The sequence below is a fragment of the Motacilla alba genome, chromosome 2 (assembly GCF_015832195.1).
Source record: "Motacilla alba alba isolate MOTALB_02 chromosome 2, Motacilla_alba_V1.0_pri, whole genome shotgun sequence".
In the NCBI taxonomy this organism is placed as follows: domain Eukaryota; kingdom Metazoa; phylum Chordata; class Aves; order Passeriformes; family Motacillidae; genus Motacilla; species Motacilla alba.
In genome coordinates this window covers 4,134,306-4,155,244 of record NC_052017.1, presented here as the reverse complement: position 1 = coordinate 4,155,244, position 20,939 = coordinate 4,134,306, and the positions used below count along the sequence as shown (strand labels likewise).

Below are 20,939 nucleotides of genomic sequence, written 5' to 3'. Positions count from 1 at the left end.
GAATGGGAAAGCAGATGCTGCAGTCACTAACAAGGATTCCATCCCCATTCCCTGGAAAGGTCCAACCCTGCAGTCACTGACAAGGATTCCATCCCCATTCCCTGGAAAGGTCCAACCCTGCAGTCACTAACAAGGATTCCATCCCCATTCCCTGGAAAGGTCCAACCCTTTTGGTGCAGCCTGGCCCCCTGTCCCTGTGCCCCTGGCTGCCCTGTCTCCTCACGCCGGGCATGGGCAGGGAGCGGAACTGGCACAGGGAATGTGCCTTGTCACACACCTGCCAGCTTGGCACCCCTTCTGTTTCTTCTTTTTTTTTCCCTCCCCCTCCTGGAGATTCAACATTTGTCCACAGTTCTCCTCGTGTACTTCAGCCAAAGCTGAATTCAAAATGATGTTGCTTGGAAAAAAAAAAAAAAAAAGGTGAGCAGCAAAGCTTTTGGAGGAAAAAATGGTTTAGCACACTAGGGGAGGTGTAAGGACATGATTTAGAGCTCAACTATTTGAGAAACTGACTTCCCTCTTTTATTTTCCTGCTCTGATCACACATTTCTGCATTTTCATGGAAGAAAAAATACTCAGTGACAAGAATGATCATGAATAGTTATCCTGTGCTCAGGTGTGGAGCCACCAGTTCCTTTGTCAAAGGACACTCAGGAATAAGTGGGCAATGAAGAAATTGCTTGTGAAGTACCAAAAGAGATTTTTTTACCTGAAGGAAGGGGTTATCCATGGACCTGTGGAGCACAGTCCTGGCAGGGCACTCAGACATCCTAAACGGTGGTGATGCTCTTCCATGAGATAATAATGTCATTTAAATTTCCTCTGGGGCGCCTTTCAAGGGCAGCGCTGCCCGGCTGCACCATCTCGTGGTGTGACCGGGCCCTGCACGGCCAGAGCCTTTCAAACCCTGGTTTTTTTCCAAGATTTCCATCACTGACACATCAAAGCCAAACGCAGGCCACGGCAGGGCTTGGAACACCACAATCCCCAGCCACAAAAGCCCTCCGTGCTTCCTCCCTCATGCTCCTCTTTGGGATGCAACAATCCAATTGTTTTCCAAGCATCATCACCCCGAGTCTTTGCCTGATCCCTCTGGTTGTTATTCCAGGATCTATCCAGCAGGTCAGGGCTCAGACCAGTGGGTGGTTACTCATCTGAACCTGCTCAGGGTGACTAAGATCTGGTACAGAGGATTCCAGTGAGATGCTCCAGTCACTACTGAGAGGAAAGATCAGATGGAAAGTTAAAGAGTCACAGAGCTGCAGCCCTGTGATGGAGAGCCAAGGGCAGGACCTGAACGTGCTCAGCCCCAGCCCTACTCCTACACAGCACCTGGTCCCTCTCAGCTGTGACTCCTTCCCAACCAAAATGATTCTGTAATTCTGTCGTTAAATGGGTTCTTTAGGTCTGGACAAAAATCTTCCCCTCGTCTTCCAGATGAATTTGCTTGTGAAGGAAAAAGATGCACTAAAAACCTCACAGATAAATTTTACACCAATCTCTGGTTCTCAGTCCCTGAGGGTACAGCAGGTATTAACCAGGGGATTAGGTGGAGATTAGAAAGAAAGAAACCTAACAGCATTTATAGAATCATTTTCCTATTAAAACCACACATGAAAATGCCAGACTTTCACCCTTCTGTGGGTTTGTCTTGCAGCAAATGCTTTACTTGCAACTTCTTCAGCCTGATCCTGCCATGCAGACCTAACTCGAGCCATGTGCCAGGTGAGAACAGAACCTGCTTCACCTGGGCACCTTGCCCCCATCCAGCTCCAGAAGAAGGCAGCTCCCCCAGCTTCTCCTTTCCCTCAGGGAATCAGTGCTTGGCTGCAGACTGCGTGACCCAAGACCTGTGCCAGGCCAGCTGCCCAACATCAGCACCCACAACAGGCACTGTCACTGTCACCAGTCACTCAGAGGTGACACCACAGCCTGGGAGAACGGCAGCGATCCTGATCTGCTCAGCCCCATTTATCCCTAAAACCCCAGGACAGGCAGGTGAGGAGCCAAACTGCTCCAGGGATGCTGGGAATGTCATCATGCAAGGGGTGCTGCATGCAGGGACTGGAAGGGGTTTGTACAGAACCCCCACCAGCCACCATCAGGTTTCCTCCTGCCCCCTTAGCCTCTCCCACAATCCAGGATCTTGCTCCTCTTCTCAGCTCCATCTTACAGGCTTCAGTGGCTTTGGAAAGCAGCCAGATGGAATTATCCAAACCTCAGCAGGTTAACCAAAAGGAACAGGAGCTGAACCTTTCTGCCAAATCTGCTGGCAGGGGAAGAAGGCCTTGGTGCTCAGCAGTCAAGGCTTTCATCTTTACTAAAGCCCAGCAGCTCCCAAGAGTTGAGAAGAATGGAATGAGAACTTTCTGGCCTGATTCTCTGAAGTCTTTGCTTCCCCCTCCCAATGCCTTCCCCACAGAGAATGGCCTGTGGACAGAGAAAGGGAGATTTCTGGGAACAGACCTGAACTATTTGCATTATCAGGCATGAAGAGAATGAAAAAAAATAACACAGATAGTTTATTGTCAAACTGAATCAAAGCATGAAAAAAAAAAAATTACAAGGTTACACTGTAAAGAAATTTGGTTTTCATCACAAAAGCTCATTAAAATCAAAGAAAACAACCCATTGTCAAGCCAGCAACTCCCCGACAACCCCCCCGAGCTTCTGAGTGCAACATTTATTGCAAGGCTGGGAATTCAGAGGCGGTGACATCACATTTGTAGGGACAAAAGGATCACCCCTCATTATCTGGAGGGACAGAGGCTCTCCAAGGGGGTGACACGAGTCTGGCTGAGCGGTGACTCCTCTGTTCCCTCCGAGCAGCAGCAGCCTTGTCCTTGCTGGGGTGCAGCCCGAGGTAAGGAGGGTGATGGGTGCCAGCTGTGCTTGTGTCCAGCTTTTCCTGCCTCTCCATCCCCACCAGGTGTGTCCAAGTCCTGAAATCAGAATGTGGGTGCAAAACCCAGCGACGCTGGTTTGGGGAGAGCAGGGGGAGGCTCCATGGGGGGACACAGCCACAGCCACCACCTCCCAAAGTCCTTGTGACCCCCTTTTAGCCACGGCCAAACCTCACCTTTTGACATTGGGATGCACTGCAAAGGGAACCCTGCCCTGTGGAGCCACACTGACCCCCTGTGCCTCAGAAATGCCCTGAACACAGCTTCACCCACAGACACCCTGCTCCCAGCACAGCTCCTTCCCAACAGAACTCCTGCAGCTCTCCAAGGCTGCCAACCTGCCCAAACCAGCGGGTTACCCACTGAGCACTCCTTCTCCAGCAGCTCCAGCAGAACCAGAGGAGTCCAGAAGGTTCCTGGGCTCCTGCCAGCGTGGCTGGGCTGGTGGGAAGTCTGGATAGCAAATGTTGCTTGCCAGGAAAACTGCTGGAGGCTGCATCCCACCTGGAACAGCCCTACCCCACCCTGCAGGGAACTGCAGAGCAGTTGGATTTCCTCCTGAGTCAAAAGACAACAAAAAGGAGGGGGAAACCCATTGGAAAGCCTATAGGTGTATGGACTGTTGTGTATTCAGTTCTGCAGACACTTGGTTTCTGTCAGCACAGAACAACAGGATCTTTCTCACCACTATAAATGAGCTGTTTTATGAATTTTGTAACACTTGTTTTACCAAGTGGGGGGAAAAAAAAATAAAAGAGAAAGGCATCTTTATCCTAAGTAGCAGCTAAGGAGATTGATAAAATTAAAAACAAAAACAAAGCAAAACCAAACCAAACCTAAAAAAATCAAAAACCTGACCAACCGGTACAAAGGAAAGGCAGGCCAGGTCATTCCAACCAATCATAGGACTAACTAAAAAATATTTTTAATTGCAACGAATGTGCTATCTTGAGCCAGCTGCTAATTCCAACAGGCCTGAGGTTTTCTGCTCATAAAGCATCAATAAAATGTGCCTTTCCTAGAAAGGAAGGCTCTGCCTAAGTCTTACTGTGTCAGATAAAAAATCCCAAAATAGATTTTTCTAACCAAATAAAGTGTTTTATTCAGATATTCATGTGGATATGGCAGTGATGTTAAGAACAGCTATTCAAGTAGCTGAAGTAAGCCCTTCAAAAGAAGTCACACAGCTTTGAGACTTGAACAAATTATTGTATGATCTCATCCAAGAGATCTAAATAGCTGGAACATCTGCAAGAGTCGCCACCAATTTATTTAGCAGAGTTCATCAGTAGTTCATCAGCTCTGTTTGCACGAGCAGGTGCGAGGGCAGCCACTGAGGAGCCCTGCACGTGACTGGGAGAGGAGAGGGGCAGCAGGGTGGGACAGGGATGGGTGATTTTACCCTCTAGCACGGATGTGCATTAGCAGGAGTGAAGTCCCTGCTGAATCAGTGCCTGGTACTGAAGGAGAAGTGCAGAAGTGCTTTTTCCCAGAGAAGTATTACATGCACAAGTAACTATATTGTTAAAATTTTTTATTTGTGACAGTAAAGAAACCATTCAATACCTGATTGACAACACTTCTCTCTCCTGCAAACACTCATATGGTTATCTGTAGTGTTTCTCAAGTATTGCTGGATTGTTCATTGCATCAAAGTGTAAACAGCTCCATCATAAGGAAAAAAAAAAGGAAAAAAGAAAGAAAGAAAGAAAGAAACATTTCCATTGCTTACTCCTCTGTTGAGGAGCTCCCGATAGATCTTTAACAAGAAATAAGAGAGAGTCAGCTGGGATTTTACAACATCATGTGAAACAGAAAACTGACAGCTGGTTTTGCATAGTTAGCCCAGAGATTTTGAAGCAATTGCCCCACGCCAGTCTCACCTGCCCCTCCTCGCCCCACAAAGGCAAAAAAACATCACAGCACCTTGGAATCAGAGGCACAAACTTGTTTTTGTTTTACAAATAGGGCTGTGCGGAACCGTGGTTTATTAGGTTAAAAACAATCTGTCCAACAGAGGGTTACGCCTTCGGAAGTCACAGAGCTACAGATTCTTTTTCTTTTTTTTTTTCTTTTCTTTTTTTTTTTACATTGAAATTTCAAAAGCTGCAACATCAGCACACACCAGTGTCATTTAGATACTTTATTGTCCCCAACCAGTCTAATCAAAGTCATGCTGTAAGAAAAGTGATTGCGTACACTGACAACCAAAAAACGTCTCCAGGTGTTGAGTTTCTTCCACGCATAACTTTTGCTGTTTTAATAAAGATCAAAAGGGCGAAACAAAGAGACAAAACTCTTCTTCCAAAGCTACCTAAATGAAGACAGCAATATTGTACATTTGCCACCATCTCCCCGTGCCCAGCCTGCCACGCCCCGTGGTGTGAACAAGGATTCTGCGCACAGCCCTAAGGTTACAAATGGCAATTTCATCGTTAACACTTCTGTTGGGTTTCAAGGGTCTAAGGCATTCTGCCTTACAGCTTCATTTAAAAATACCCATACAGGCAAAAAACCGCTTTTTAACCCAACATAAAAAGGACAACAGAACTTCAGGCCAGGCAGCATGTCTTTAGAATGACCAACTGGGAAAAGACTTTTTAATATTTCTATGATATCCAGAAATAGAATTGAAACCCAGGGTTTAGAACAGCCCTGGTGACCTGCATGCAGTAACTGCACTTCAAAATATGCAAGAGATTTAGGAAACAAGGGTTTGTTTTTTTTTTTTCCTATTTGAATTTTTTTTTTTTTTTAAATCTTGCATTTAAAATACAATCAAATACCCGTATTGCAAATTTTACAAACATTCCACTCGTTCTCTGACTTTATGGACAGAACTCTATTGCTTTTTTAGAATCTAGAAACTCTAAATATATATAGCGTATGTATATCCACGCAAACTCAACACTTGAAATTTCAAGTATGATGATAGTGTCTAAATAAACAACTGCGACAGTTGTTGGCCAAATCTGAATACCCAGGGGAGTCCAAACCTGATTGCAGAGCACTCTGAGTTTTATTCCCATATGAGTTGAGTGAGTTAAAAAAAATAGAACTGATCAGAACTTATAGAAAATACTCTTAATGCTAACAGAGATCAAAGCTGTGCTACGTTTTTTGTCTATGTATTGTCACCAAGTGTCATTTTAATGCTGTATTAAGTTACAGTAAGTTGGGTTTTTTAAAATTTGGCGGGTTTTAAGAGCCAAAATAATACAGTACAAGCATGGTTGTACAGAACATCATCAGAACCATTCCTCCAGAGGCTGGTGCAGAAGTTCAGTTGCCCATTCTATGTGGATTTGAAAACAATACAAGACACTTTAATAATATAATCAACATTCATTCGCAGACTTAAGGCAACTGGTTCATGAAATCGCTGCTTCCAGAGATGCAAATGGGTGACATGGTTTGTCTCACGTCCAACAGGTCACAACTGTCACATGGCCCTGTCTCGTGGGTTATTTACTCTTTGTCTGATTGTTTGGTCTAACGCTAAGGAGAAAAAGTCTTTGAATTTCTTCAGCCATTCCTCTCATACCTGCACGACTAACTACAACCTGAATACTTCCCTGCAAACTGCACTGGGGCCCAGGAGCCACAGGCACAGTTGAAAATACTGCTCAGAGAACACCTTTTTTTTTTTTTTTTTTTTTTTTTGGCAGCTTACAGTTTCATTACTCTGGAGTCAAATACAAAATTAAACCATCTTAAACTGAAAGTAAACGTTAATGGACTAACCAGAATCCATACGTCCTTTTTCTTGTTTAAATTTTTTTCGTTATCTTTTAAACAAAGTAGGCTTTTTTTTTTTTTTTCTTTTTAGATTTTTCATTTTTAAACTCGACACTTTGTGTTTTTGTTGTGGCACAGATTTATACAGTACTAAGGTGATGCCAGCTGGTTAAGAAACAAAAGGGTGATGCCCTACAGACTCACGGGTGTGACGGGACTGCCTCCAGCACCCCTGGGCCCAGCCACAGCTGGAGCACAGCTGGAGCACAGCTGCACTGCAAGGGGGGCTCAGTTTGATACTGCACCCACCACCACCCACTCGCTGCCTGTGCAGACTGGCCTGCCCCTCTCAGATGGATTTGTTAAGCTGCTTCACCGATGTTTTTGAGACAAGGATCACAAGCCCCAGGTCCATCACAAAGGAATTTGTTTTCTTCCCAAGTCATCGGGACTTCTCGAGGAAAAGAGAAAAGGCAAAGGGGGTCTACAATTCAGAATTTAGCACGAGGCTAATTAGAAGCACCAAATAATCCATTTAGTCTTCTCTGATGACAGCCAAATGCAGCTGCACCTTTTATGTTTGCAGATTTCTGCTGTGGACAATAACTGAAAGGTGACACTGGAAAGGGGGAGGGAAAAAAAGGTGTGCCTTGTTCTTCAAAGGCATAAAATATTTAAAAATCGTTCATCTGAAATAGCTATGGCACTGCAGAAGATGCTAAGCAGGCTCTCAGATTCAGAGATGAGTCTAACCCAACTCCAAAGCCAGAGGACCAATTTTAGTCTAGGCTAGTAACTTCTGCCATTCCAGCAAGACTTGATACAGCTCATAATCTGCACCTTACACCTTGGGGAAAAAGAAATATAAATCAAAGGTGTGGGCAGCAACAAACTTCCTGCATTTTCATGTATCAAAGGAAGGAGAGGGCTTCATCTTAATTGAAAAAATTGAAAAAAAAAATCCTTTACAGGTCACCTTTAACTGGTATATCAGTTACCAATGGATTAATCCATGGGGGTGGGTTATGAAGCCTGCATTTTATTTATTGCCCAAGTTTGCAGCTTACAGAAAATGTCTCATAGCACAGGCACAGTGGCAAAAACAGTATAACAGCCGATGGTCAACTCCATTTGGTGAGTATACAGTAGCAGCAATGAAAAGAAAAAAGTACTCCAAACAGCTCAATGTAGATCCAGCTTCCCCAGATGGGTTGTTTTGAGAAAAGAATCTTAAGCTAATAAATAGATCTCCTTGCTGTTCTCCCAAGATAATGGTTTTCCAAAAAAGAAGAGGCATGGCAGTTGTGCGTAAGCAGAGACAGCAGAACTTCATCTGTCTGGAATTAAAGGTGCTTTAGGTCTATCAGCCACCTCATTTCCTCAACTCCATCACTCCCTAAATATTCAAACAACTGCAGATATGTTTTAAAAACTGTGCCCAAAATCCTCATCAGTGAAACAACCGTGTTAATGACCCCAGTTCACCCCTCCCACGACCGCCTGAACCTTCTGAGCATGACAAAGTGTAACACAACTCGTTGTCATCGTGGAGACAGGAACCCAGCATCTTGGTTTCAACTTTTTCCTTTTGTTATATATTACAGTGCTCTATAAATTTTTTTTTTTCCTTTTTCCTTTTAAAGCATTTAGACAATACAAGACTAAAAGATGTCTGGAAATACGTCTTATACAAAAATGAATTTTTATCTTAAAATAACATTCAAAAAGGCACTTCATTCTGTAAGAAAAATTCAGAGTCAGGTCAACTGCTCTAAGCAGGGGGGTAAAATTGTCTGCATAGTGGGAGGGGAAGAAAGGGAGAGAAATTCAACTGCTGAAATACAAGCTTCTTTTTTTTTTGGCATGTTTTAAGAAAAGCTGATCCAGTAAAAGATGTCCATTTATGAAATTAATTAAAAGAGTCCCATTTAAAATAGCTTTTTTTTTTTTTCCTTTAAAAAAGTAGTCTGAACACATGACCTTAGGAGTCAGGCTTCTGAAGGCTTAATAGCATCACTCATGATTGTCCTTCGTGTCCAATGTAACAGGAAGATCAAGAGTAGCACTTCTGACTGGGGTGACCTCCCCAAGCTTACATTTGAAAGAGCTGAAAGAGATGGAGACAGCCTCTAGCAACTGCAATCTAGGAGCAGGAGTCAGTCAGAGTTAAGGGCTACCTGTTGCAGAGTTTATGAAGCATACTGTAAACTTCTTCCTCTTTGCTTAGTCCTTCAAAGAAAGGAATAAGATCTAGCAGCTCTGTGTCTGTCATGTCATCAAACCAGGACTGCACAGGCACCTGAAACAAAGCAACCAACAAACACTGAGAGGGTTTCATGATGTAAAAGACACGTGAGTTTTGTCTGTGTAGGTGTTCTGTAACCATCATCATCATGCTAAAATAATCATGGCAATTAGCTACTCATTAGCATGCAGGTGGAGCAGCAGGTTCAACCCCAAGTCCAACCAGGACAGCTGAGCTTCACCTGCATGTCCAGGTGACCCACATGACCCCACGCTGGGCAGCTCTCCTTGCTTTGCCTCCTTGCTATCCAGAACAGACTGGGAGGCAGACACAGATTATGAAGCTGCACCGACACTTTATTTACAGGCAATTTTGTTTTTTCCCCTCTAAGAATTATCAGAGTGAGTCACCAGGCACAGGCAGGCAGCAGCAACCCCTTCCAGCATGGGGTTTGGAGGAAATGTTTAACTGCAAGGGCAGAACATTGTTCAGGTAAAAATGGTAGATCTAGTGAGTGGGTTCAGAGAACAACACAGATAATAGCCCTTCTTAAATATGCAGGCTGGATTTGGGGAAGGTGTTCTGTGTATCTTCAGCACACTGAGGTCTTTCCAAGACTATCCTGGATCTTGTTACAAGCTCTGGTTTCTGCAGAGACTCCAGTATCAGCCAGCAGCACTTCTCTATACATGATTAAACCACTCCGACAAGGCCCTCAATTTCATCTCCCAAATTTCTACAGCTCATTATTTCCTTGGCACTGATTTCCGAGATCCCAAACAATGATCTTGGATCAGGTTTTTAATTTTAACCATGAACGTAAATTAGAGCTACAGGTCCTGGTTATTATAAATGGCAGCTTTAAACCATGTGTGGCACCAACCAGAAAAATGTTTTCACCCCATCACTTAGGGCATCACAATATTAGGATCTGAACTTGAAAGCTGACTGCTGGAAGATAAATAGCTCTTGTTACCAAAAAAAAAAAAAAAAACCACCAAAAAATAAAAAGCTACTCTGCAGAGGGAGGACTGTGCAAAGCAGTGTTCTTAATAAAAGACTTCCTACACTGATTTTTAACAGTTCACAAAGAAAGCAGCCTAAAAACATCAAAGCAAACAGTGCACAGCCTGGTTGTCTAAAAGTCAGCAGATCTAAGAGTTCCAGCTTCTCCCCTGGCAGACAGAGCAGATGTGAGCAGCTGTACTGGCTGCAGCAATGGATGGAGCACCCCAGACCTCTCCATCAGAGCTCCTGGAGCCACTGCAAACACACAGGGAAAATGTACATTGCTCCTCACTGTTCTCCCCTACAGAACTGCTGCCTGCCCTTTATCCTTATTCCTAAACCTTGATTAACTTGTTGACTAACAGTTCTAATTATGGAGCTATGACAAAAATAATTGAGGGAGGAGCATAACAACACAACAGGATCTTGGTTGTTTGTTTTTTTTTTTCTTTCCCTTACCCACAAATGCAGATCTCAATAGCAACCAGTAAATAATTAATTATCTTGCCTAATAAAATATTATTCACACAACAAAAAAAGATGAGAGTACCTAAAAATTCAAGCATGTGGCATTCACATTCTCTGAAAAATCCCTTTGCCCAGGATTTTTCTCCTGGGAAGCTGAGAAGCCTCAGAGAAAAAGAAAATAATTTTTATCTCATTTGCTTCTCCTGTGTGGAATGTGTTTGGAGATTGTTCACTCACAGGTGAATGTTCCATTGGATTCTGCTGTGAGTTGTTTTCACTCTTTGGCCAATCAGGGCCAAGCTGTGTCAGGACTCTGGAGAGAGTCACAAGTTTTCATTATTATCTTTTTAGCATTCTTTAAGTATCCTTTCTGTATTCTTTAGTATAGTTTAGTATTCTTTAATATAATATAGTATTATAAAATAATAAATTAGCCTTCCGAGAACATGGAGTCAGACTCATCATTCCTGCCTTCATTGGGGGTGCCTGAAAATACAATACAAGCAAACCATTCTTTCTGCAATCACTACTCCAAAGAACAAAATCTGTGCTGCAGGGCAGCTTTGTTTCTTAGAGCTAGGTTGGTTTTTCAGGTTCCACACCACTTGGTATTTCTGAAAACTGCTGCACCTCAAGCCAGAAGCCAAAGCTCAGAGCACAGGAGCAGTCATGGCTGTGACACTCTGTCAAGATCACTTTGCCCATGTCCTTCACCACTTGGCAGTGAACCCCAGAACCCACTGCAGCCTAAGAAAGCACAAAATCTGACACAAGGCAGTGCTCTGAAAAGTCTATTTTCTGAATCACAACACCTGGGCAGGGGCCAGAGAGATGAAGTTAGGCTGGAGTACTCTGAATACTTACTGCATTTTCAGGATGGAAGATGTAAGATGCAGGAGAATTATCTACTATAATAACTTTACTCAGCTCACGGCCCAGTCGACTCAGATCCTTCACATAATTCCCTCGGTGGAAAACACAGGATTCTCTAAAGAGCCTTGCCCTGAACACACCCCAGCGATCCAGTAAGTCAGCTACTGGGTCTGCATACTTAAAAATACAAGTCAGAAACATCAAGTTAGCAACATGCAGAGAAGGCTGATTCACAGAGCCAGACAAAGAAGGGACACAAAATAATTTCAGATAAAATGTCCTTTTTCTCCATTTTCTTCCCTGCTCCTTGTTAATTAACTCAATTGCCCGCAAACCTGAAGTGATTAATAAAGAGATAAAGCAAAAGTAGGACAATTCTCTTTCTAGAGAAGGCTAACTTGCACTCTAAATTTTTTCTGTGATTTATTAATTAGGTTTTATTCTCAGGGACAACTTAGAGTTAACCTGAGAGTTTTCTAGAGGTTGATGGATCCAGAGATCTCACCTGCCATTACCATAAAACCAGCCAATGCTAATAGAAAATCAATATGAAGCTTTTCCCCAGCTGATTTGTTTCCACGTGCCTCTGAAGATAAACTGCAGTGAACAAATCTGAGCCTGATGTGGCTCTGCCAAATGATGCCCTTGGAGCAACTAGGTCAGCAAGACTCTTAAGATTACCAAATTGCATAATTAGGCCAAAAAGGATCAGCCAAAGATGTTATTAATAAAACTGCTCGTGTACAATACCAGGGAAATTCAGATTTTATACATAAGATGATAGTTTAATCAGAGGCACACCTTAGAATCCAACAATTTCTATAAACTGACCAAGAAGAAGTATCCAAATAAACTCAAACATGAATAACCACATAGTTGAAAAATGACAGTTACATCTTATTATTGCACAACAGGAGTTACCATTTTCCTATATTTTAAACCAAGAAAAAAACCTGATGTTGAAATCAATCATCATCTGATTATGAAATAAGGCACATAATTTCAGTATGAAACTGGGGCAGTATTTAGGATTTTTTCAACATGACTGAACAGTATGTGGTAAAGAGAATGCAGGGAAAAAGGCTTTACAGAAGATCAGGGTCCTGTCCCCTGCCACCACCTCTACACTAGGCTGGAGCAAAAGCTTGCCATGCTAGAGCACTATTTAGAAATAGCCAATATCATTTTACAAACAAGACACCACAAATACAATACACTGAGGGAAGTGAAGAATTCCAGATCACTCAACTACTGTAACATCTACCACAAAAACTACCTACGAGCCACTACTGCTACTGCAGGACCAGAGGGCACAAAATATTCCTGGGGACCTTTCAAGCTCTGCAAAAAAGGCCTCATTTTCTAACTCCAGGTTGAAATTGCACCTCAAGAGAGCAAGAAGCTTGGCTCCCCATTTCCAGTGAGTTTCTGAGTCACTGGTTGGTGGTGTAGACAGGGTTCAATTCGGTGTTTTATTTCATGCCCAGCTTTCATGTGTTGCTTCACTGGCACGCTATTTGTTCTAATTTCTCACTATAACCATGGTAACTTGGGAGCCTTTCATATTGGCATCATGAGCAATGCATGGAGGCTACATTATGAGACAAGCCCATATGTGATGGTGTTACCATGGAAACACTTACCCACACACTAGCAGACAAAGTACACACTGTCAGACAAAGAAGCAGAAAAGAAGGGGAAAAATTAAGATAGTACCAACTGTGGAAACAATTATCCATAGAAAACCCAACCAAAAGTCCACTGACCAGCACCGTAAGGGTTAAAGAGATGAAGGGAGGAACAAACCTTGGCTAGACTGGCTGTGAAGAGTACACATTCAAAGAGCTCTCCCATCCTCTGAAGAAACTCGTCCACATGTGGTCGTTTCAAGACATAAACCTGGAATGATAACAGCATTTAGGTCAGATGGTGCTCAAGGAAAGGAAAAAAAGAAACCCAAAAAACAAAAACCACTCCTGCAATGCCAGCACTTGAAACAAAAGTTAACAGAGAAGCAGTTCAAATGAAATGCTAGAGGAAAAGGAAAGTATGCAAGATAAAAGTAGAGCTCCAATAATGAGAGTTGGCACGCACGGGCTGCCAAGCCCCTGCTGGTTATGGAACTGCAAACACTGAGCATCATCAGGAGGGTGCTCCTCAAAAAATCTCATTAAAGGCAAAGGGAGACAGGAGGGCTTCTCAGGAAGTGAGGATCTGGATGTCTCCACCAAACCCTTTCTGGTGCTGGAAAGCTGAGGAGCTCCACAGAAGGAATAAATCTGAGGAAGCCTCTCTGACAGCAGGAATTGCTCAAAAGGGACCTGTTTTCCTTCTGTGGCTGATTCTCTCATTTCTGAAATTCCAGGTGCTAAGTACCATAGCTCACTATGGAGAGTGATCCTCCAGCTCTGCAGAGAACTTTTTTCCACCAAAAATCTCCCCAGCACCATGCAGAATGTCTAAAAATGCTGGGTTTGAAACCTGACAAAGTCTACAGCATCTTTCAAAGAGGACCTTGCCAAAAGATGGCAAATTCCCAGGATTTCTGTCCTCTTCAGCATCCTGCCTTCAGCACTGCTCTGCTGCCTTTTAGCACTGCCTTGGTTGCCTGCTGTCAACAACCTGATTAGCAGATTATTAAAACCTCCCTGACTCTCCCTGCAGAGGACACAAGATGATTTTGTGCTCAGAGAAGATACCAAAACAAGGGAAGTGCTGCTCAGAAAGCTTGGAAACAGCTCACAATATACTGGGAAGCTGAAGAGGGGAGTCTGCTTGAGAAATATTTATCTGTCTTGTTTGCAGTTAGATTAAAAGTTTGAGAGAAAATATTGGCAGCATTTTATCTTCTTTTGTTTGGCAAATAATCCCTAATGCTGGAAATTTCAAGTGGAGAAGTCTGGCATGGAGCTGAATTCAGGAAGAATTGCAAGACTGATGCTATTTTAGGAATTTAATTCTTTGATATGTAAAACTAGATTAATTGTATGGATTTTACTAGATTCCTATTAATAAGAGGAAAAAAAAATAAAAAAAATCAAGGTACTCGGAGAAAAAGCCTGAAGGACAAAAATATGGAAACAGCAGCTTGAACTCAAGTGTAACAATTAAAAGCCTACAGCAAAAGAAGAAAAAAAGAAACTGTGTAATTGAAATTGAAAACCTAAATTTGAAAGTAAGGCTTTTTTTAAAAACACATATGATGGAGCTGTACCTTAATGACTAAAGCAGAAATGTTAATTTTCCCCTTTATGCAGCATACAGATCATACCATGAAGTCTTTATCTCTTTTAAGTTATTTCTATGAAATTTATCTTAACTATTTCTGACCCCATAAACATTACATTCAAACTCTGATACAGATAACAATTTATAACCCAGATTTTTTTTTAAACAACCACAGCAGCACCTAACACATCAAATAATGGTGACATTTTATGGATTAAAGAGAGTTAACAGATGTACTTCACCACCACTCTCTTTCCAGATAATTACAGCAATGTTTCCTGTATTTCACCAGGCATAAACCAAGTAATTTCCTCTCCTATAACAAGGCAATTAATTTTTCATTTAATTCTTTCTACACAAAGTTGGGCTGTAGTATTTCCTCTCCAGATTCTACCTTTGATTTTTTTTTTTTTTTTAAGACAGAAACACAGCTGCAGTCCCTCTGCTTTTGGGTATCCAGAGAATTTCCAACTTCCCAGATGTGAGAGGAAAGACAGCAGGATCCAAGTTAATAATTAAGTTCTTGATTCTTTAGCCATAATTTTATTCCTACACTTATTTTTGAGGGCACAAAAGGGGCACCCCAGAGTCTTATCATTCTTGGAGAGTTAGTGCTGGATTTTAATATTAATTTCCCTTTTAAAGCCCAGTGCTTCCAGCCTCAGCACAAGAAGTCTCCTCTTTGCTCTCCATCCCTATCTCTGCCCCTGTCAGTGAAGTATTTCCACTTGGAATGTAATTACAAACTCCCTGCCAAGGATCTGAACTTTGCTGCTTGCAACACAAGCCACCTCCTCCATCAGGAGCACTCAGTAAATCAACCCCAGAGCTGCAGCCCCAGAGCCCTGAGCCACAGCCTGGGCTGCATGGGCCAATCCTGACAATAAACACTCCTCTGCCTGTTTTTAGGGCTCCTAATTCTGCCCCTAATTCAGGATTAGCTGTGAATACACAGCGTTTTTAGCTGGTCTCCTTTCTGCAGTTTAGGGCTCCTGATCCACCACAGAGCACTCACAGCCTCCTCTACTTGAGTTTCTCCTGCTGCTTTGCCTCAAATCTTTCCCTACTGGGATCTGGCCAACAGATTTGCTTCTCATGTTAAATGCCTAATTAATAATAAATGTCATCTCTTAAGATGAAGTCTCACCAAATTTTTCCCTTAATTATTTCCCTCTGTACAAAGCCCCAGTTCCTTCACTTTTTTCTTTTTTTTTCTTTTTTTTTTTCTTTTTGGCAGAACAACATATCTTAATACTCTGGATAGTTATTCTCCAGAGTTGAAGGTTTTTTTTGAGAAGTCCTACTTAGAGCCTGGAAGCAACTCCAAAATGTACTAGTATCCTGGGCTACAAAATCTCTTTGGTTTACTCCACATAGAAAGCTTTCTTCAGCTGACAGTGCAGCTCTTTTCTCCTCTTCCTTCTCATTTGGAATTTTTTCCCCTTTACTTTGTTAGTGGCTGGACTTGCATCTCAATGCTGCATGGTTATTTGTGGCTTGGCTTTTTCCTCCATTGCCTGATGTCTTCAGTTGAAATCTCTAGACTAACTGGCTCCTGGCATTTTTTGTGAGATTTATATACTGTCTTCAGGGCATTAAAAAAATCCTTTTTTTTTTTTTTTTGTATGCTCACTAATTTTTTTCCTTATCACAGCAAGAATTTAAGAGGAATACAGGATTTTTTTTTTGTTGTTATTTAAAATGAACCCTACTCAACATTTTAAGTACAAATCAGGCACTAGGCATGTTTCCACAGGATTCTTACAGCTGCTAATGGCAGAACACAAGCAATTATCTTTAATTGTTTTCAAGCATTTCGTACTTCCCCATGAATTTTCTATACCTCAAAGCAGCCTCAGCCTACAGAGACTCAGTATTTGTGAAACCCAAAGACAAACCCAGCTCATTTTCAACCAATTTAACAGGACACATAGAATTGCCTTTCAAAACCAGCTTTACAATGAGGCAATCTGCAAGTAATGACCAAAAAATCTGCCCGTGACAACTCCAAGTCCTTTAATCTCCTGTTTCATGTCTCTTCTGAGCAGTGAGCAGAAAATCCCACGTGTCCCTCGTGGTCCTGGGTCACACAGTTGTGGCCCTGTCCCAGTGCAAGTAACCAAGAATAGGCCAGTTAGAATGGATACAGCCTATCCTGGATTACTTGAACCAGGCCACAGCCTCCTGCAAGAAAATCCATGAATTCTGTGCTTTACAGGAAGGAAATCTATTATTCAGACAGCCTTTCCCCCCACATCGTTAAAAAAAAGTTGCATATTATGTTCAAAGTATACCTGCCAAATTCCCTCAGCTTTCAACAATTAAAAACAAGCAATTAATCGAATTAACTCTTCCTTCACTCCAAACAAACACTTAAAATTAGTTTTACTCAATAAATAAACTATATTTAAAAATAAAATTCAAAAAAACCACCAAATCAAACCCTTCCTGGCTGCCCTCTTTACTCTTGGACACCAAAAGCAAGGCACAAAGGCACTGGAATTCAATTTGGATGAAAGATGAAGGACAAGCATTCCCTAAAAACCTTCACCTGTTGGGGAGTAAAGCTGTATTTGATATAGTTTCTGGTCTGGGGGCTGTGGTCACTCTGCTCTTGGTCAGTGGCTCCAAAGGAGAGGAAGTGTTCCTGCACAGTTAAATCAAGGTACCCAACAGGAGGAACCTCTCCAGCCACCACTTCCATCCCCAGTGAGTCTCTGCTCAGCTCCAACACACTCCACTGGATTTCCCACTTGTCATTTGGGAGAGCAGGACCAGTTCTGATCTCCTTTCCCCCAGAGAACCAGAGTGGAATGAGAGGAGCAGCCAGAAGGGTCAGCTTTCACCAGAACCGCCCTCCCGTACCTGGGCCATCACTCCCAGCACAAAGCAGAGTGCCCTGGCGGCCAAGAAGGCCAAAGGCTCCTGGCCTGGATCAGGAATGGCGTGGCCAGCAGCAGCAGGGAGGTCACTCTGCCCCTGCCCTGGGCACTGTGGGGTCACACCTCGAGTGCTGTGCCCAGCTCTGGCCCCTCAGCTTGGGAAGGACGCTGAGACGCTCGAGCGCGGCCAGAGGAGGCACCGAGGCTGGAGAGGGGCTGGGAACACAAACCCTGAGAGCAACCACGGAGGGAGCTGGGGGTGCTCAGCCTGGAGAAAAGGAGACTCAGGGCTGCCCTCATCCCTCTCTGCAGCTCCTGAAAGGTGCCTGTGCTCAGCTGGGGCTGGGCTCTTTCTCCAGGCAGCGCTGACACAACCAGAGCACACAGCCTCGAGCTGCACCAAGGGTTGGTGTGGAAACCCAGGGCACTGGGAATATTTCTCTGTCTGCTCTGGGGTGCCCTGACCCCCAGGGGAGCACTGACTCTGACCCTCAGTCATGGAGAAAGTTTCCTGCACTTCAAGATAGACTGGAATCCACCAAAGTGTGAAATAGATTATAGACAGTAGTGTAGGTGTATCACTTAGGTAGAAATGGAAGTTTTGGGATTTTTAGTATGTTTTGGATGAAAGCAAGATGGAGGGCACAGGGTGTCCTCCTGGGTTTCTTCTTCATGATTCTTCTTCCTTCCTCTCCATGGGTTTGGGTGGCATTTTGTAATTGGGCAGAAAAGCCCACATTGCTCTGTGGGATCAGTTCTTGGGTTAAAAGGGAAAATAATCCAGGTGTCAGTTCTTAATTGGATAGTTTAGTCTTAGGAGACCTTGGAACAAGAGATTGTTGGCCATTTTGTGCCTTCTAATGAAAAGCTGCCAAACTCACAGTAGTGAGACTGTTTTACTGATAAGAAATAATAAACACCTGAGTAAAACATGAACTACTGTCTCAAGTGCCTTCAATCCAAACCCAGAGAAACCAACAACTGGAACCACCACAGGCTGGATATTAGGGAAAAGTTTTTCCCAGAAAGAGTGATAAAGTTCTGGAATGGCTGCCCGGGGAGGTGGTGGAGTCCCCATCCCTGGGTGTGTTTAACAAAGCCTGGATGTGGCACTGGGTGCCAGGGTTGAGTTGAGCTGTTGGGGCTGGGTTGGACTCAATGATCTTGAAGGTCTCTTCAAACCTGGTCATTCTGTGAAAATGTGGGATTCTCCCCTGGAACTTCAGCTGCCCCAGGATGGGCAGCTCTGCAGGCATCCAGAGACCCAGAGTAGAAAGAAAGAGAGGTTCCTTCACACTTGATTTATTTCCTTCTTAAAATAAAATGACAAATCCTTTCAAAAGATGAGGTAATTTAGGCTGGAGAAGAAAAGATGGGAAAGGGAGAAGGGATGTCAAGAAAAGCTGTTTTTTAATCTAGGGAAGCTCGTTTACTTAAGCACCCTTTAAGATGATGAATTGTCCTCCCTATAAAAAAACCCCAAGAGTGTTTCTGACCTTTGGATTATAAATTATATAAGGGAAAGCAAATTCCCCAAACTAAAGACATTATTTTTTTTAAGACCTCTGTTGAACTGCAAAAAAAAAAAAAACCCAACAAAGCATCCAAACCCAACCAGCATTTACCATGAAAAAACTTGCTAGATAAGTCAATCTCAAAACTCTCTCAGGAGTACAGCAATTCCATTTGCCACAACTTGTATTTTTGGTATACGAGAGCTGAACAATCTCATATAATTCCAAGTTTCTGTATGAATGGGCATCTCTGAAATGGTGTTTCTCAGCAAGGAAACTTCCTTTCCACTGGGGTTCTGCCAAGGCAGAGGTCAGGGACAATAAAAATCTGTCCACCTCCTGCCTGATAAGGTACCAGGCTCACTGGTAAAAGAGGGATATGCACTATGGACAGTGTGCTTCCACAGTATTTCCCATATCCTGGGGTATTTTGCACAGGTGGAAATATTTTTCAATGTCAGTGATTAATCCTGGAGTTTATAAACTGCTTAAGAAAATGGACACGCATTACACAGATGACAAATCCTGATAAATGACAGAAATTGCTCAGATCAGTTCATTTATGCTCTAAGTGACTACAGAATTACAGGTTTGAAGTGGGAACAGGTTGTCAGAGCTCTACAGGCTGTGTTAATGCACATCACACTCAGCCAGAATATCCACTTTTGCCCTTTATCACGGTGCAAAACAAAAAAGAAAAGATTCCTGAATGTCAGCAGCATTACAAGAGGTATTACACACCCAGGCTTTGCCTATCCCGTGTGCCACACAAATTACCTTTATTTCAAGAATCATAAATTCCTTACAATTACCTTCACTCTTACCATCCAAATGTGCCTGAGGTATTTACCTATTTCAGAGGTTAAGAACTTGAAATTCAAAGAGTGAAGCAATTTCCTTGAAAATCATGCAGGGACTTTCCAGCAAAGCACAGAGACAAACTTCACCTGACCACCTCTGTCAGAGGAGATGCACAAATCCACTCCCTTTGGGCCCAGTTGTGGGTTTTTGTTTGTTTGTAGGGGTTTTTTTGTGGCTATTTTCTCTTTTCTCCACATGGAGTCATCTCCAAGTGCCAAACTGCATCATTTTTAGTGAAGAATCTCAGAGTTTGCAGTAGGGAATGGAAAAGCAACAGGTATTTGACATGTCTGACTATAAAGCCCAAGCCTTTTATTGGGATTTGTTTCCAAATGTAAATATGACATCCTGACAAGCAAAGTGATCACAATTCTAAGCCATTCAAAAATTCACTTTCAAAAGCATTCTGAGAAGTTTTAGGAGAGAGAATTTGTCTGTTCCACAGCACCAAACACTGCTAAAGCCCACATCAAATCAGGATTCAAAATCACAAATCTCCAAAGCATCACTTAAATGCTGTAAGCATCAGCTCTGGTGAACATTCCAGGTGGAAGTACCCCAGGTATTGATTTTTCTACACAGAACAGGCACAGTGTAAAAACTGTCAAAACAACTATTACTTTAAAACATGTTTCAGTCTACTGATTGATATTCAGTAATCATTTTAAGAGTGACAAATACATGGAGAGCTTCAATCACAGGAAATCAGACAAAATTATGAACTACCTTTATGACCCACCAATTAGTACAAGATATAATATAGAAATAAAATATAAAACCTCTTAAAATATAAAAATCTCTTTGACCAAGTAGAAATAATCCATAAAGATAATATATAAACAACATTTCAGAATTTAAAATACTTTAAATTTCTGTTGCATCACATGAAGGGAAGGTTTGCTAACTGTAACACCCAACAGAAGATGTTTCAAACAATTTACAGAGTTCATGTATCAGAAAGGATCAACTTGACATTAACCTGTTTAATTCATCTCCAGCAAGAACTTCAATGTCTGCCTGAAGAGGGAGAGTAACAGCACTGTAATTTATTTTATTCAACCCTTCAGAAATGATCACTGATTAAAGACACCAATCCAAGATACATGGAGGGGACTGATTTTCAAATTATGGGTGTTTTGCATTTACTCAAAACCATTTCTTAGAGCCTTAAGTGAAGTTCTTAAAGAACAGACTCAGAAATCAGTCTCCTCATGGTTTT

General features: G+C 42.5%; 1 protein-coding gene across 5 annotated transcripts in view; it reads right to left on the bottom strand.

Moving 5' to 3' along the window:
* Positions 1-4,850: 4,850 nt before the first annotated feature.
* The window catches only part of CTDSPL (CTD small phosphatase like), an 81,441-nt gene continuing 65,352 nt past the window's right edge, over positions 4,851-20,939 (bottom strand). For 3 of the 5 annotated variants that reach the window (XM_038129999.1, XM_038130001.1, XM_038130000.1), the window contains 3 exons: positions 13,042-13,134; positions 11,227-11,412; positions 4,851-8,940 (listed from right to left, as the gene is read on the bottom strand). In XM_038129999.1, coding sequence (XP_037985927.1) covers positions 8,815-8,940; positions 11,227-11,412; positions 13,042-13,134 — 405 coding nt within the window. In that variant the 3' untranslated portion in view covers positions 4,851-8,814. Of the gene's footprint in view, positions 8,941-11,226; positions 11,413-12,878; positions 12,905-13,041; positions 13,135-20,939 lie in introns of those variants that run through there. The other 2 variants (XM_038130002.1, XM_038130003.1) reach the window with 1 other exon arrangement.